We start from the raw sequence: 18,798 nt of genomic DNA on the forward strand, positions 1-18,798 counted from the left end.
TTAATGCAATTGTTTGTTTTGTCTCCTAAGAACCTGAACCTGAACCCGTGAAAGAGACACCTGTGGGAGGGATTGTTGGAGGCATTGTTGCTGTCATCCTTGCAGTGGGTTTGATGCTGGCTGTGAAATATCGTGGTAAGTTTCTCTCCTGATTGTCTGAACAAAATGTTATACACATAACATATGGTGTGTGTGTGTGTGTGTGTGTGTGTGTGTGTGTGTGTGTGTGTGTGTGTGTGTGTGTGTGTGTGTGTGTGTGTGTGTGTGTGTGTGTGTGTGTGTGTGTACGGCTGTACGCGTGTTAGTGCAAATGAAACCTAACATTACTGTTATGTTATCACTGTTTGAATTCCATCTCAGATCGTATAAAGAAGAGGTTTTCTTCACGTGGGTCTGAGCGTGTGCCTGGAGATGATCCTGAAGGTGAGTGTGAGAACTTTATTTGTGTAGTTTGTGATGTGACTTATTGGTATGCAGTTGAACCTCCAATTAGTTTATGAATAGAAAAAGTCCTTTTGCGCATCTATTGAATTGTACAGGTGAGTAGGAGTTATGAACTTGAAAAGAGATTAAAAAAACTAAAAACAAGGGGAGTCCTGAACACTGTCTTCACTTTTAGCCGTTCAGTCAAAGTACACCCCCTGAGCTCCATGAATAATGACAACATGCTCATCCTCCTGTGTCTAAAAGTAGGATCACATTATTAGGGCTGATTTCTTTACTATGAGAGGCTTAATAAATATCGACCTGTAATGAAAACAGAGTTATAAAGTTGTGTGAACTGAAGTGACCTTTCAGTGAATCGTATATCTCACAGTTCACTGTCAACATCTGGGTCGTCTCCTCACATGGCAAAACCAACAAGAAAATTAAAGGGATATTCCACTTTCAAAAAAACTTTTGGTAATTTTATCGTCTAATCAGGCTTTTATGAACACCCTGAACAGATTTTAATTTGCTTCATTCAATATTTTGATATTTGATGTAAATTTTACAAGGCCCTCCAGGCCCATGGCCTCTCCACATACACACACATTGTAACTTCAAACTCCATTTTAACCATTCATCAAAAACATCCATTATTTTTTTCTGGCGACTCATACTACCCTCCTAATACGTGAGCAGGCCCAGTTTCTTCGATAACTTTTTTCATTTATTTTTAATCATTCTTTTTTGCAATAAAGTTTTTCCATTTTCTCAAAGACTTATTAAAAATAAATGTATCGAACAAACAGGGCCTGCTCACGTATTAGGAGGGTAGTATGAGTCACTAGAAAAAATAATGTTTGTTTTTAATGAATCTACTGTATCATGGTTAAAATGGAGTTTGAAGTTACAATGGGTGTGTGTGTATACATGGGGAGCGGCTCTGGGTCAAGCCTCCTGATAACATTTACATCAAATATCAAAATATTGAATGAAGCAAATTAAAATCTGTTCAGGGTGTTCATAAAAGCCTGATTAGACGATTTCAAACAATGCACTTCTCAACTCTTAGATTAATTGATAGTTGCAGCAGCCCTAAAATGAAGCTGGTGTTTATTTTATAACTAACTCTAACACCTTGAAATTAAACAGATCTTTTCCTCTACTCAGAAGCCACTGATTCAATTCATCTGAAGCAGAAAATTAAATCAAATGGTTTCTATGTATAAAATGCACAAGTGACTAATCACATTACAATGTTTTTCTATGTATTTCTTATTGACTGCTGCCATCTCACTGTGACAACAAAAACAACACAATCACTCAGAATTAATTGTAGAGCGCTTTCGTACAGCATGGTTGTTGTGTGTTTTATTTGATCATAAATGCAGAGAATTGAAGACATATTGCTAAGTGCAATATGTCCACATGGAGGCTGGCCTGCTATAAGGACATTTTTCTATGAGGAACATTATTTATTCTGTGACTTTCTACACTTGTATTCTGCTGGATGCAGAGCTCTAATTTAGCATCACACCCAGAGAACTGCTTCTCATGTGTTCATTGAAATTGCTGACTTGTATTTTATGTGTGTGTGTGTGTGTGTGTGTGTGTGTGTGTGTGTGTGTGTGTGTGTGTGTGTGTGTGTGTGTGTGTGTGTGTGTGTGTGTGTGTGTGTGTGTGTGTGTGTGTGTGTGTGTGTGTGTGTGTGTGTGTGTGTGCGTGCTATACATGTTTGTATCCTAGGAATTCCCCTAACATCAGACGTGAACGTCGTTCTAGCACCTGGTATGTATGTTTCTCTTCTGCTACTACTTGTCCATTGTTTATTATTGTTTTTATTTAGAAGTTTACAACGAAATGTGTTATACGTAACGTTAAACATGGACATGTAATGTTGTCCTTCATCGTGTGGACAAAAAACAATTCAGCAGTCAGACAAACTCTTGACAACTCATCCACAATACGGGATAAACAAGTGTCATTTCATGATGATGATGACAATTGGAACTGGAATACTGTACAATTATAGATAAATTATCTTTGTGGGTCTCTCTCTCTTGATTTGATAAAAGCACAATATAGGGTTAAAGGAGTAGTTCACCCCCAAAATGACTTTTTTCTATTGATTATTTAGACCATGGAGAGTAATAATATATATATATATATATATATATATATATATATATATATATATATATATATATATATATATATATATATTATTATTATTTTTTTTTTTTCTCGTTTTATTTGCATTTGCATTTTCGTCCCCATCCATGGGAAAATACACAATCTAAAGGTCACAACGTGTAGCACCACGTTGTGAGCTTGCGGATATTTATAGTATGACGAATTACGTATATAGGGCTCAAGTGGTTCATCATTGTCAAATTATTATATAATCTGACATCAAATTGTAGACTTTAACATAGTTCTGCAGCTACAGCAGCAGACATGATCCTCTTTGAATTTAAAATTACCTAGACCTCTCACATGAGAAGCACATTTACCATAACATGCACTTAATGATGTCCTCTGTTTTGTCTTTTAGAAGCTGTTGAGTGGCAAAAACAACTTAAGTCTATTCTGAGGGAGAAGTTTCAGTGTTTGTTGGAGTGGATGACAAAAAATGGACAAAAACCACTTCTGAATAAGATCTACACAGAGCTCTACATCACAGAGGGAGGGAGTGGACAGGTCAATCAGGAACATGAGGTCAGACAGATTGAAGCAGCATCCAGAAAATCAGCCAGACCAGAAACACCAATCAAATTAGAAGACATCTTTAAACCGTTACCTGGACAACATAAACCAATTAGATTAGTGATGACAAAGGGAGTGGCTGGCATTGGTAAAACAGTTTCAACTCAGAAGTATACACTGGACTGGGCAGAAGACAAAGCCAACCAGGATATCCCATTAATCTTTCCATTCACTTTCCGAGAGCTGAATTTGAAGTGGGAGAACAATTACAGCTTGGTGGAACTTCTCTGTGACTTTTTTGGTGTAACCATCAACGAAGCTATTATCTGCAGTTTCAAGTCCCAAGTTGTGTTCATCCTTGATGGTTTAGATGAGTGGAGGCATTCCCTATTTGAGAACAATGAGATCTGTACTGATGTGACAAAGCAAACTTCACTGGACGTGCTCCTAACAAACCTCATTAATGGAAACCTGCTTCCTTCTGCTCGCATCTGGATAACCACACGACCTGCAGCAGCCCATTTGATCCCTAGAGACTATGTTGAGAGGGTGACAGAGGTGAGAGGGTTTTCTGAAATTCAGAAGGAGCAGTTCTTCATGAAGAGATTCAGTGATGATAAGAATCAGGCCAAAACAGTCATCTCACACATCCAGAAGTCACGAAGCCTTTACATCATGTGTCACATTCCAGTCTTCTGTTGGATCATTGCTGCAGTTGTACAGGACATGTGGAAAACATTGAAGCAGCGAACATTGCCAACGACCCTGACTAATATGTACCTCCACTTCATGGAGGTTCAGACCAAACACAGGGAGGACAAGTATCATGACAAAATGACACCATGTGACTTTAATCCAGAGGAGGCCATGCTGGCTCTGGGAAAACTGGCTTTTGAACAGCTCAAGAAAGGTAACCTGATCTTCACTGAAGCGGACTTGAAAGATAGTGGCATTGATATCAACAATGCAGCATGGTACTCAGGGGTGTTCACACTGATGTTTAAAGAGGAAGATAATGGGTGGGTCCAGATTAAGTTGTTCTACTTTGTCCATCTGAGTGTTCAGGAGTTTCTGGCTGCTCTTTATGTCTTTGTCACATTCATCAAAACTGGTGTCAACCTTCTGTCAGAACCACAAACAACCCCCATGCTGCCCAACCCTGACATCAATCACCTCTACCAGAATGCTGTAGACAAGGCCATACAGAGTCCAGATGGACACTGGGACTTGTTCCTCCGTTTCCTGTTGGGCCTCTCAGTTGAAACCAACCAGACTCTCTTAAAAACGCTGTTGGGAGAGACAGGAAGTATGTCACAGACCAATGGGGAAACAATCAGGTATATCAAGAAGAAGATCAGGGAGAATCCCTCTTCAGAGAAAACCATCAATCTGTTCCACTGTCTGAATGAGATGAATGATCATTCTCTAGAGGAGGAGATCCAACAATACCTGACCTCAGGAAGTCTCTCAGAAACACCACTCTCTCCTGCCCAGTGGTCAGCTCTGGTCTTCATATTGCTGTCGTCAGGGAAGGAACTGGATGTGTTTGACCTGAAGAAATACCAAGCTTCAGAGGAAGCTTTTCTGGGGCTGCTACCAGTGATCAAAGCCTCTAATAGAGCTTTGTAAGTGAACTGAGGATACATTAAATATATTACATCATCCTTCTTTTAGAGATAAGAAAATACCTATATACTTTGTTGTATTTTTTTTTGATTGATTGAAGAATTTATTAGCATTTTGCAATAGAAAAAAGTACAGTTTCATGACAGTACAGATCACTGGTATAAGGTCAACTAAAAGGAGATCCTAGAAAGCCGAGGCTTATTTCCACAGGAACCACACTTTAAGTATCTCATATAAGTATGACAAATAGCAGAAAGAGCAGATATATCAGCTCACAACGTGTGTGTTTGTGATGAAGAACATGAGCAAAGTGATGAGGAAATTAGTAAAACTACAACAGCAATATGGCACAATGCAATTATTGAGTCATGATTTAACCTTTGACTTGACTTTGACTTTGATTGTGACCTTCACTGTTGAGCTACAGTACTTGATCCAAACAAAGATATTAAGGGAATGGGGAAAAATATAACCCCCATTCAATTGTTTTTTCCTCAGGAGTTATGATAACCTCATGAAACATATAGGAATACAATGCAATTTGTTTTTGTAAGTCACATTCAACGTTACATTTAATGTGTCTAATAACTAGATATGTTCAACATAATCAAGCAAATTGTCCGGGCATATCTTAGGAGGCAAACATTCTATGGAAATAGCAGATCTCAGAAGTGTGCAGTGCTTTGCAACGCATCATATTGTGAACTTTTGATTACTTTTTACATACAAATATTTTTTTAACGTATATTGATTTAATCTCTGTTGTTTCTTCAGGCTGAGTGGCTGTAATCTGTCAGAGAGATGTTTTGAGGACTTATCATCAGCTCTCAGCTCCTCTGGTTTGAAGGAAGTGGATCTAAGTAAAAACGATCTGCACGATTCCGGCGTAACGCAGCTCTGTGTTGGACTGGGGAGTACAGACTGTACACTGGAGACCCTCAGGTCAGTATTCATGAACCTGTTCAACAGATGACAATTCTGGAGTAATTACACATGGAGCTTATCCTAATTACTTTTCTTTTTATGTGTTGGGGCGATGGAGGGGGGGGAGGGGGCAAACAGACTATAGCTATATTATATTAAAAGGGAGGGAGCATCAAGTATATTCTGATTGGTCTATCAAGCTGTCAAATACAAAGAGAAGTTTATGCCACTGATTAATTGAACAAAACAAATGATGCACATGTATGAAACATTGGTTTGAATGAATGAGTTTTGGGCTAGGCAGAGCAGTAGAAACAACGTTTTTAAACAGAGTTATTCCCTCCTCATATCCCGCAAAATAAAAACGTTCAGTGGATGGATATTAGGTAGTGGCGCAGGCTTCAAAATAAATTAGTCCAATATTGGAAAAGCATTGTGCTCAGTAACCTTGCCTAGAATATATTTTGTGTAGCTTACAGGCAATCTGGCCCCAACTTTAATCATCTTGTCATGGCAGCCTACTGAGAGTTCCATGAAATCTTGGCCTGACCTATTTTACTAACAGATAGATAGTTAACAGAATGAAAGATAACCATAAGCTGTATTATTATCCTCAGAAGTAATGATAAAATAATACAATACTAACTGAAATGTGCCCCCACTGATACTAATACCTGGATCTTTTTCATGTATAATGTGATGTTTCTTTAATGGACGGGTTTCTGGTCCACGTTACACTGATAAGAACTAGATGCGTGCGCAGGTCGGTACCAAAATTAGCCAATGAAACCAGCGCTCCCCAAAACAACAGGTTTGGGGAATGGACGGAATTGATTACATGATACAGTCACCTGTGCATTTAGTCTCAATGTTTGTAAACAAGAAACCCGTCGATAGAAACATAAAATACAAACAATTATGTAATCCCTACTGTTTGTTACAGGCTGAGTGGCTGTAACCTGACAGAGAGATGTTGTGAGGACTTATCATCAGCTCTCAGCTCCTCTGGTTTGAAAGAAATGGATCTAAGTAATAACGATCTGCACGATTCAGGCGTTAAGCAGCTCTGTGTTGGACTGGGGAGTCCAGACTGTACACTGGAGACCCTCAGGTCAGTATTCATGAACCTGTTCAACACATGACAATTTTGCATTATAATATAACATGATGAAGGTCTGTGATTCTTGTGTGAAAAGGGAGGCATATGTTTTGATTGGTCTATCAAGCTGTCAAAGACAACTTGTTAGGTTTCATAAGTTTGGACCATTTATTTATTGAACAAATAAAGTTTTGTCTTTTCCTATGGAAAAGCCCCCCTGTACTACATACACTATCAGTATTGATCATGTAATTGTATACATGGCAGCAACGTAGTTTTAATTGTACAAAGGAAACAGTCATTAGAGAATGTGTATCCATGCATGCACATGTATGGGTTTAAATTAATGATTCATAGGCTAGGCAGAGCAGTATAAACAAAGTTGTGCGTTATTCCTTCCTCATATCTTACCACCAGTAAGACTCCCTAATCGGGAGATAAGCGACCTTCAGGTCGCAGCGTGATTTTAGGCCAAAATTTGTTGGAGCAGTGTCCAAAAATGTGTTTTAAAAAATCGGCCTGAAGGTGGCGCTAAATGGGACAGATCCATGTTGATGACATGAGTGTAGACATACTGTGTACCGATTTGCGTGATTTTAGGGCAAAAATTGTAGGAGCAGAGTCCATAAATGTGTTTTGCAAGAATGGGCCTCATGGTGGCGCTAGAAGAGTTTAGTTTAGTTTAGTTAATTTATTATTTTTTTCCATGTAAAGAAACATTGAATTTCATAAACACATTTCATAATCACATTTCATATACATTTCCTTTCCCTGGAAAAAAAGGAATAGACTGAAACCTAAGCTTATTACGTCTACCCTAAAGTTGTTTTTTAAAAACATGTAAAACATAATTTATAGTATAACAAATTTTCAAGCAATTATAACATGATTCCACTCATTAATACGGCATTCAAAAAATATTAATATACAAAAGTATAAAAAATAAACATTTTATTTCTCCCTAATTTCATAAATCCATAAATCTGGTAATAACCAAAATTTCAAGGCACGACTGCTTATAAATAATCCATTGGTTGGGTGTATATAATCGACTCCATAGACAATCCTTAAGGCTTTCTTTTGTAATAAAGTTATACAATTAGTAGTTGTTTTAAATGTATTTCCCCAAATTTCGGCACAATATGTCAGATAAGGCGTTATAAGTGAACTACAGAAGAGGGAGAGAGGAGCACTCATCAAACAGTTGTTCCATCAAATACTTGTCTTGGTGCACGGCTCGTGGTATGAATGAACTTATAAAGGAAATGCCAGCACTCACTTTAGAATGAAATATTTCTTTTTTATTTTTAAGATGCCCCAGCAGCAGCGACAAACAAACGTTTCGACCCGTGGGTCTTCCTCAGCGTGTATCTGAGGTTAACTAGTGTCAGTGTCACTTATAAAGGGGACCTGGGTGCATCACACAAAACGGTCCGAGCGACATACAACATCCGTTTAAATCACTTCTTTTTTACATTTTTCATTTTTACATTTTTCAAATTCCAAGAACAAAATAAACAAAAAACACTAATAAAACCAGTATCAAATCCATTTTACCACAGTTAGACAAGTTACTGTTAAATAAATCATAGTCTGTGCAGGTCCCAGACCCCAATATAACAGACAGACTCAGACTTTTCTAAAGTAGTACAGCAATAGTGTGTTTAACAACAACTAGTATCAACACCAAAGTGTTGTAGAAGCAACAAATAACTCCAATACACAGAGAAGCTCTGTTTTCTTGTTGTGTAAACCGCATAACAACAATAGTACTAGTAAATAGTAAATTTTAAATAGTAAATAGACAAAATAGTAAATATAGTAAATAGACAAGATAGTAATAGTAAATAGTAAATAAGCCTATAGGAAACATCCCAGTAATAACTCTTCATTTAACCCTTTTGGGTGTTCCGTTTGTAGGTTATGAATCCACCAGGCTTCTCTTTGTAAGAGTAGTTTTTCTCGATCACCTCCTCTTTTAAGGGGTTTTACAAGCTCAATACCCTGGAACCTAAGATCGCAAATTTTATGCCCCACTGCATTAAAATGTCTCGCCACCGGCGATTTCTCATCTTTGTTTCTAATATTACTTTTGTGTTCAGAGATTCGGGTTTTAAGTTCTCTCTTTGTTTTTCCCACATAACACAAGCCACACGGGCATTTCAGCATGTATACCACACATTTAGTTTTACAGGTGATAATACTTTTGATGTCATATTTCTTTCCAGAATGTGGGTGTAATATGTGATCACTTTTGATCATTGCGTTACAGTGCACACAATTGTGGCATGGGAAATTTCCCGTAGTTAAATCTGACATAAAATGTTTAGGGGGGACATAAACGTCTGCTCTAACAAGGGTGTCCCTGACATTTTTAGCACGTTTGTGTGCAAAAATGGGGGGCTCCTTGAACACATGCCCGACAGACGGGTCACTAGAAAGGACATGCCAGTGTTTCTTCACAGCATTCTTAATGTGGACACATAAAGGGGAAAAGGTTGTGGATAAAACCATCTTAGACCCACCTTTTTTGGCTAGCTTCGGGGCTAGCAAGTTGGCTCTATCTTTAACTCTAGCCTTTTCAACATTCATGTTTAAAATTTCGTTACTGTACCCTTTGGTTTTAAACCGTTCACATAGATCACTTGCTTGCCTTTCAAAGGCTTGGTCTGAGCTACAGATCCTTTTAGTTCTCAGTAACTGGCTATAAGGTAGACTTCGCTTTAACCCCGAAGGGTGATAACTTGAAAAATGTAAGTAATTATTTCTGTCAGTCTGCTTTCTGTAGACTGAAGTGCTCAACTCATGTTCGTCTCTGTGTACCAACACATCCAGGAAAGCTACCGACTCTCTGCTGTATTCCAGAGTAAATGCTATTGACTCCATTCTGGAGTTGATATATACTTTAAACTCCTCCAACTGTTGAACTGACCCAGAGAAAATGAAAAACACATCATCAATATATCTGTACCAACATTTCAGCCAGGAAAGAAAAGGGTTGTTATTATAAACAAAATCTTGTTCAAATTTACCCATAAATAAGTTAGCGTAGTTAGGAGAACATGGGCTGCCCATGCTAACGCCTTGTCTCTGTAGATAATATGAGTTTTCAAATTTAAAATAATTCTTGTTCAACACCAGTTGAGTCAGTTCCACTAAAAAGTCAGTAGGGGGAGTTTGGGTCTCTCTCTGGCTCAAAAAATAAGTCAGGGCTTCAAGGCCTTCTCTATGAGGCACGTTTGTATAAAGGCTTGTCACGTCCATAGTACAGAGCAAATCTAGCTTGTTAGTATCCTTAACAGATTCCAGTTTGTTCAAAAAGTCGGTAGTGTCTTTCACAAAGGAAGGAAGATTGAATACCATATTCTTTATATGTAAATCAATAAATTTAGACAATGGTTCAGTCAATGATTGGGTCCCAGCTACTATGGGTCGCCCAGGAATGGGTTCCACAAGGGTTTTATGTATTTTAGGAAGAGTATAAAAAATAGGTCGCACAGGATGTTTCTGAAACATAAAGTCATGTTCATTTTTAGAAATTAATTTAGCCTCCAAAGCTGTAGTTAGAAAAGACTGTATTTCTTGAGAAAACTTAGCTGTAGGATCTGAGCTCAAAGGAGAATAAAATACATCGTTACTCAGTTGTCTCATAATTTCAGTCCTATAAGAGGTTTTATTCATTAACACAACAGCTCCCCCTTTGTCTGCATTCCGTATAACAATTGTTTCATCTTTAGCCAAAGCATCCAAAGCTTGTTTTTCTTGAACCGTTACATTAGAGTGGACATTATCCAGTTTGTTAGAGTTTAATACAGTAAAAGCATCCTGTTCAACAAGTCTGCAGTACGTAGATACAGAGTGATTAAACGTCGGAGGAATAAAAGTACTTTTAGGTTTCAATTCTCTCACCATACTTTCCGAGCCCACAGACTCTTGTCCTTGAGTAGCTCGTAGTCCCTGGTCAGTACGTGGAGCTGGAGCCTCTTTAGCAAAAAAGGCTCTCAGCTTTACGGTTCTGAAGAATTTAAAAAGTTCAACTCTCGTTTGAAACGAGTCTGCTTTCTTGAAAGGAACAAAAGAAAGGCCTTTCGACAAAATAGCGGTCTCTTCGTCAGTCATTTGTCTATCCGACAAGTTGATTATGTTGCTCTCCCCCTGCCCCCCCTCCCCCCCCGGGATCCTCTGCCTGCGGTGTCTCTTACCCCCTCTGCGGGTTGGCCGGTGTCTCTTTCGGCTGTCCTCAGCCTGGTTTGGATCCCGCTGTGGGCGGCCCCTGGAAAAGGAGCAGGTCCGAGCCTCCTCCTGTCAGCTCCTCGTCTCTGGCTGTTGCTTGCGGCGTCGTCTGAGGACATATCACTCGACGAGTAGTTCTCTCTCTGCTGTGTATACCGTGGCATCTTTCCCCCCGACAGCCATGGGTAGACCTTGTCGTTCTTGTAGTCGAGAGTGTCTCTGCGATATTTCGACAGCTTGACTTCCCTGAGCTCCTGCTCATAGGTCGTCATCAGCGTCGTGCATTCGTCTTCAATTTCCTTAAGTTGCTGCGGGTTCATGATACCTTTCATCTCACTTCTTAATTCAGCTAATTCGGTGCGGGACGCCTTCACAGTACTTCACAGTCACAGTATTGGAGAAACAAGCGCATCCCGAGAGGACTTCGGATCATCAAAGAACCTACGCTGGGCAGACAGAATGAACAACTCTGCAAGAAGTGGTGCGAGGTATTAAACAAATGCTCACTTGACCTGATGTTACTGCTGATAGAGTTCTCTAACAATGAACTGAAGGCGTCCCGCACCGAATTAGCTGAATTAAGAAGTGAGATGAAAGGTATCATGAACCCGCAGCAACTTAAGGAAATTGAAGACGAATGCACGACGCTGATGACGACCTATGAGCAGGAGCTCAGGGAAGTCAAGCTGTCGAAATATCGCAGAGACACTCTCGACTACAAGAACGACAAGGTCTACCCATGGCTGTCGGGGGGAAAGATGCCACGGTATACACAGCAGAGAGAGAACTACTCGTCGAGTGATATGTCCTCAGACGACGCCGCAAGCAACAGCCAGAGACGAGGAGCTGACAGGAGGAGGCTCGGACCTGCTCCTTTTCCAGGGGCCGCCCACAGCGGGATCCAAACCAGGCTGAGGACAGCCGAAAGAGACACCGGCCAACCCGCAGAGGGGGTAAGAGACACCGCAGGCAGAGGATCCCGGGGGGGGAGGGGGGGCAGGGGGAGAGCAACATAATCAACTTGTCGGATAGACAAATGACTGACGAAGAGACCGCTATTTTGTCGAAAGGCCTTTCTTTTGTTCCTTTCAAGAAAGCAGACTCGTTTCAAACGAGAGTTGAACTTTTTAAATTCTTCAGAACCGTAAAGCTGAGAGCCTTTTTTGCTAAAGAGGCTCCAGCTCCACGTACTGACCAGGGACTACGAGCTACTCAAGGACAAGAGTCTGTGGGCTCGGAAAGTATGGTGAGAGAATTGAAACCTAAAAGTACTTTTATTCCTCCGACGTTTAATCACTCTGTATCTACGTACTGCAGACTTGTTGAACAGGATGCTTTTACTGTATTAAACTCTAACAAACTGGATAATGTCCACTCTAATGTAACGGTTCAAGAAAAACAAGCTTTGGATGCTTTGGCTAAAGATGAAACAATTGTTATACGGAATGCAGACAAAGGGGGAGCTGTTGTGTTAATGAATAAAACCTCTTATAGGACTGAAATTATGAGACAACTGAGTAACGATGTATTTTATTCTCCTTTGAGCTCAGATCCTACAGCTAAGTTTTCTCAAGAAATACAGTCTTTTCTAACTACAGCTTTGGAGGCTAAATTAATTTCTAAAAATGAACATGACTTTATGTTTCAGAAACATCCTGTGCGACCTATTTTTTATACTCTTCCTAAAATACATAAAACCCTTGTGGAACCCATTCCTGGGCGACCCATAGTAGCTGGGACCCAATCATTGACTGAACCATTGTCTAAATTTATTGATTTACATATAAAGAATATGGTATTCAATCTTCCTTCCTTTGTGAAAGACACTACCGACTTTTTGAACAAACTGGAATCTGTTAAGGATACTAACAAGCTAGATTTGCTCTGTACTATGGACGTGACAAGCCTTTATACAAACGTGCCTCATAGAGAAGGCCTTGAAGCCCTGACTTATTTTTTGAGCCAGAGAGAGACCCAAACTCCCCCTACTGACTTTTTAGTGGAACTGACTCAACTGGTGTTGAACAAGAATTATTTTAAATTTGAAAACTCATATTATCTACAGAGACAAGGCGTTAGCATGGGCAGCCCATGTTCTCCTAACTACGCTAACTTATTTATGGGTAAATTTGAACAAGATTTTGTTTATAATAACAACCCTTTTCTTTCCTGGCTGAAATGTTGGTACAGATATATTGATGATGTGTTTTTCATTTTCTCTGGGTCAGTTCAACAGTTGGAGGAGTTTAAAGTATATATCAACTCCAGAATGGAGTCAATAGCATTTACTCTGGAATACAGCAGAGAGTCGGTAGCTTTCCTGGATGTGTTGGTACACAGAGACGAACATGAGTTGAGCACTTCAGTCTACAGAAAGCAGACTGACAGAAATAATTACTTACATTTTTCAAGTTATCACCCTTCGGGGTTAAAGCGAAGTCTACCTTATAGCCAGTTACTGAGAACTAAAAGGATCTGTAGCTCAGACCAAGCCTTTGAAAGGCAAGCAAGTGATCTATGTGAACGGTTTAAAACCAAAGGGTACAGTAACGAAATTTTAAACATGAATGTTGAAAAGGCTAGAGTTAAAGATAGAGCCAACTTGCTAGCCCCGAAGCTAGCCAAAAAAGGTGGGTCTAAGATGGTTTTATCCACAACCTTTTCCCCTTTATGTGTCCACATTAAGAATGCTGTGAAGAAACACTGGCATGTCCTTTCTAGTGACCCGTCTGTCGGGCATGTGTTCAAGGAGCCCCCCATTTTTGCACACAAACGTGCTAAAAATGTCAGGGACACCCTTGTTAGAGCAGACGTTTATGTCCCCCCTAAACATTTTATGTCAGATTTAACTACGGGAAATTTCCCATGCCACAATTGTGTGCACTGTAACGCAATGATCAAAAGTGATCACATATTACACCCACATTCTGGAAAGAAATATGACATCAAAAGTATTATCACCTGTAAAACTAAATGTGTGGTATACATGCTGAAATGCCCGTGTGGCTTGTGTTATGTGGGAAAAACAAAGAGAGAACTTAAAACCCGAATCTCTGAACACAAAAGTAATATTAGAAACAAAGATGAGAAATCGCCGGTGGCGAGACATTTTAATGCAGTGGGGCATAAAATTTGCGATCTTAGGTTCCAGGGTATTGAGCTTGTAAAACCCCTTAAAAGAGGAGGTGATCGAGAAAAACTACTCTTACAAAGAGAAGCCTGGTGGATTCATAACCTACAAACGGAACACCCAAAAGGGTTAAATGAAGAGTTATTACTGGGATGTTTCCTATAGGCTTATTTACTATTTACTATTACTATCTTGTCTATTTACTATATTTACTATTTTGTCTATTTACTATTTAAAATGTACTATTTACTAGTACTATTGTTGTTATGCGGTTTACACAACAAGAAAACAGAGCTTCTCTGTGTATTGGAGTTATTTGTTGCTTCTACAACACTTTGGTGTTGATACTAGTTGTTGTTAAACACACTATTGCTGTACTACTTTAGAAAAGTCTGAGTCTGTCTGTTATATTGGGGTCTGGGACCTGCACAGACTATGATTTATTTAACAGTAACTTGTCTAACTGTGGTAAAATGGATTTGATACTGGTTTTATTAGTGTTTTTTGTTTATTTTGTTCTTGGAATTTGAAAAATGTAAAAATGAAAAATGTAAAAAAGAAGTGATTTAAACGGATGTTGTATGTCGCTCGGACCGTTTTGTGTGATGCACCCAGGTCCCCTTTATAAGTGACACTGACACTAGTTAACCTCAGATACACGCTGAGGAAGACCCACGGGTCGAAACGTTTGTTTGTCGCTGCTGCTGGGGCATCTTAAAAATAAAAAAGAAATATTTCATTCTAAAGTGAGTGCTGGCATTTCCTTTATAAGTTATAAGTGAACTATACAATAGATATAATGACTTTTGATCTAGGATGTTTTTAGTTTTGTAAAGAATTGCAATAGATTTAGATATTTTTGACTTTATATAGTTTATATGAGATTTCCAATTTAATTTGTTGTCTATAATCACTCCCAGAAATTTATTTTGCAGCACCTTCTCAATCTCTACTTCATCAATCTTTAGTGAAAGAGGGTCATGTGAGAATTGATAGGTGGAGGTTGTGGTTTGGCAGGCAAGGAGAAGTTGTGCAAAAATTGGCATGGATCGGGGCAACGGTTGTGGAGATATGAGCAGGGCAAAAGTGTGACGTGTGACTGACGGACTGACTGACGGACTGACTCAGGGACGGACTGGGACTAAAATTCAGCCCTGGCATCGTGGCCAGACCAGCCCTCACAACCAGCGAAGATACTCTACCGGTCGAGGGCGGCACATATAAATACACAAGTGTTTAATACCACAACTTTTACAGACAACAAATGATAATACACAACTACACAATCCATAAATTGTATAAGTTAGCATACAGTTCTCACCACCAACAAGCGGAGTATGAACATGATTAGTGCCAAAATGTGTCAGAACTTTGGCTTTTTTTTTTTTTTTTTTTATACCAGCCCCCCTAGCCTACCAGCCCACCGGGCAAATGCCCTGTATGCCAGATGGCCAGCCCGCCCCTGGACTGACTGACTGACTGACGGACGGACGGACGGACGGACAGACAGCCGGTGGAGGTTTTGATAGTAAATGCGACCTGACGGTCGCAATAAAACCAGCAAGACTCCCTAATCGGGAGATAAGCGACCGTTGATCGCTTATCTCTACAAATAGGCCAAAAAATAGTTGTACCAAAATCGTCCTGATGGTGGCGCTAGATGGGACAGATGCGTTTTGATTACATGACTGTAGAGATACTGTGCGATTTGCGTGATTTTAGGGCAAAATCTGTAGGAGCAGTGTCCAAAAATGTGTTAGAAAAAATCGGCCTAATGGTGGCGCTATATGGGACAGGTCCATGTTGATGACATGAGTGTAGACATACTGTGTACCGATTTGTGTGATTTTAGGGCAAAATCTGTAGGAGCAGTGTCCAAAAATGTGTTTTAAAAATTCGGCCTGAAGGTGGCGCTATATGGGACAGATCCATGTTGATGAGATGAGTGTAGACATATTGTGTAGCGATTTGCGTGATTTTAGGGCAAAAGTTGTAGGAGCAGTGTCCAAAAATGTGTTTTAAAAAATCGGTCTGAAGGTGGCGCTATATGGGACAGATCCAAGTTGATGACATGAGTGTAGACATACTGTGTACCGATTTGAGTGATTTTAGGGCAAAAATTGTAGGAGCAGTGTCAAAAAATGTGTTTTGCAAGAACACATTGCCTCATTGTGGCGCTAGAAGAGGGCCATGTGAGAAATGAGGGGCGGGGGCGGACGAATAGGTACCGGCCCCGGCTCTCCCGGTCGCTCCTAGCCCGAGTTACGGCATTTTATGTGCGCTGCAGTGGCAGGGGGTCCTCCACTGGGGGCGCCACCACTTTTGCATCCGTTCTGGAGCACCAGGAGTCGGTGGTCCCCGGGAATTCCCCGTGAGCAGCCCCGTTGGGATGGTCATTTGGTCATTTTTGCACATTTGGTCATTTTTTACACCTGGGGGTCCCCCAGGGACCTGCATGGAGTGTGTGTGCAAAATCTGGCATGGATCGGGGCAACGGTTGCAGAGATATGAGCAGGGCAAAAGTGTGACGTGTGACGTGTGACTGACAGACGGACTGACGGACTGACGGAGGGAGGGACGGACTGACAGCCGGTGGAGGTTTGGATAGTATAGGAGTGCAAGTAACTGCGACCTACTGTCGCAATCATTCAATGGTTTGGAAGAGGGGAGTGGCGCGGAATAAATAAATAAAATGTCCAATATTGGAAAGTTATTGTGCTCAGTAACCTTGCCTACATGATATTAAATGACAAATGGTACATGTGTTTGGGACAACCGAGAGCTTGTTTGGATCACTTGCAAAGTGATTTATGAATGACAAACACTGACAGACATTTAAAACCATTAGAAGAACATATGGGATGCAATCAGTGTCACCCTGGAGCACTGAAAGACAGTGGTGCTCGACAGTCGGTATGGAAGCCCGTCCTGGTGTGGGCGTGCGTCCCCCCGGCCTCTTACGCCTCGGTCTTCCTGCTGGGTGATTGGGTGGCGAGTGACGACATTAATTTCACTATCTGTTCCACACCATTTCTTGTTACTTGCAGGGGAGGCCGCGCGGAGGCTCTCGTCTTTTTCCACCGTGGTCAGACTCCTCCTTAGCCCATCTACCTATGTTTTTTCTTCGATTTTTATGCATTTGATGTATTGCTTGGATTAAGAGCGTCTGCTAAATGTCTAAATTGTTTCTGTGTGTGTGTGTGTGTGTGTGTGTGTGTGTGTGTGTGTGTGTGTGTGTGTGTGTGTGTGTGTGTGTGTGTGTGTGTGTGTGTGTGTGTTTAGGTTGTCAGGCTGCATGATCACAGCGGAAGGCTGTTCGTATCTGGTCTCAGCTCTGAGATCCAACTCCCATCTCAAAGTATTGGACTTAGATTATAATCATCCAGGAGACACTGAGCAACTCTCTGCTCTACAACTGGAGACTCTCAGGTATGAAGAGACCTGCTGTCACTCCATGCTAATATGTCAGAGCATGGGTTCCCAAACTTTTCATTCATTTTCTTTCATGTCGGGGTTTTATAGCAGTTATGGTCAAAATCTATTTGTAATTATTTTTACAATGCATTTCAGTCATTTTCTTGGATGTGAATTGTAAAAAAAAAAGTTTGTAATAATTAGCTACCACACCTTCAGTGGCCCGCAACAAATCATACAATGATGCTGTATGATTGTTGGTTTTTATGTTCGCTGACACCTGTCCAGGACAGGCTTCAGATTGCGCCTCCACAGGAGACTTGGCTCAGAGAGGGTTAGGGTTAGGGTTAGAGTTAACCCTGAACCTACAGTATTTGATTTGGTGCTGGGAACGTGTTACCTGGTTACCATGGTTACCATGGTTACCAGGTAAAGGCACTGCTGCGGCCGCTGATGAGCGAAAACACTACATATCCACTACATGATGCAACTCGGCCGACAGCATCAGGAAGCGTCTAATCTCCATAGGCTCCTATTCATTGCTGATGCAAAGAAACAGCTTTATCTCTGAATCTACTTTCACAAACGCTGAGAACTGCTTTTCTTTCCACGGCGACACTGGTCCGCAACGATCGGCCGCGGTTAGGATTTTTCATTTCTGTGTGAAAATAAACATACTCGCCGCCATTACAAGGCCGTGAATTTCCACAACATGGACACAATCAGGGCTTCCAGGCTCTTCAAAATAAACGCAAGGGAAGGGAATCTATAGCCAAATAATTACCAAAATCATGGCAGAATAATGGGAAGTGTTATGTTTGATGGTCATAATCATTACCAATCATTGTTTCTATTAACTAGTTCAGGGCTTCTCAAAGTGGGTGCCATGGCACCCTAGGGCAGGGGTTTTCAAAGTGGGTGACGGGGCACCCTGGGGTGACGTGATGCCAGTCCAGGGGTGCCGCGAGATAATTTGATAATAGGCTATTTGGAATTCATCAATATCACTACATCAATATCACTTCACTATGCTTAGTAAAACAGACCTGATTTGCACTGTACTTGATGAGTTCTTTTTCCATCTACGACAACTCTCTTCACCAAAAATAGCCGATCTACAAGCTCACAACGCGTCTAAACCTTCCCCCCACAAGTGGTTAAACGTATAACGTTATTTTCAGTCACTTCTGATGGATACAGATATTTCTCCAATATGATGTAAGATTCTAAAAATGAACAG

General features: G+C 40.5%; 1 protein-coding gene across 1 annotated transcript in view; it reads left to right on the forward strand.

Moving 5' to 3' along the window:
* Nucleotides 1-400: 400 nt before the first annotated feature.
* LOC308280256 (NLR family CARD domain-containing protein 3-like) overlaps nt 401-18,798 on the forward strand; it is a 23,867-nt gene continuing 5,469 nt past the window's right edge. The window contains exons 1-7 of the mRNA XM_080720517.1: nt 401-423; nt 2,173-2,214; nt 2,981-4,757; nt 5,533-5,700; nt 6,626-6,793; nt 11,391-11,967; nt 12,187-12,260. Coding sequence (XP_080576643.1) covers nt 3,049-4,757; nt 5,533-5,700; nt 6,626-6,793; nt 11,391-11,967; nt 12,187-12,260 — 2,696 coding nt within the window. The 5' untranslated portion in view covers nt 401-423; nt 2,173-2,214; nt 2,981-3,048. The remainder of the gene's footprint in view (nt 424-2,172; nt 2,215-2,980; nt 4,758-5,532; nt 5,701-6,625; nt 6,794-11,390; nt 11,968-12,186; nt 12,261-18,798) is intronic.

Source organism: Nannobrachium achirus (genome assembly GCF_963921795.1).
Source record: "Nannobrachium achirus genome assembly, chromosome: 24".
Lineage (NCBI taxonomy): Eukaryota > Metazoa > Chordata > Actinopteri > Myctophiformes > Myctophidae > Nannobrachium > Nannobrachium achirus.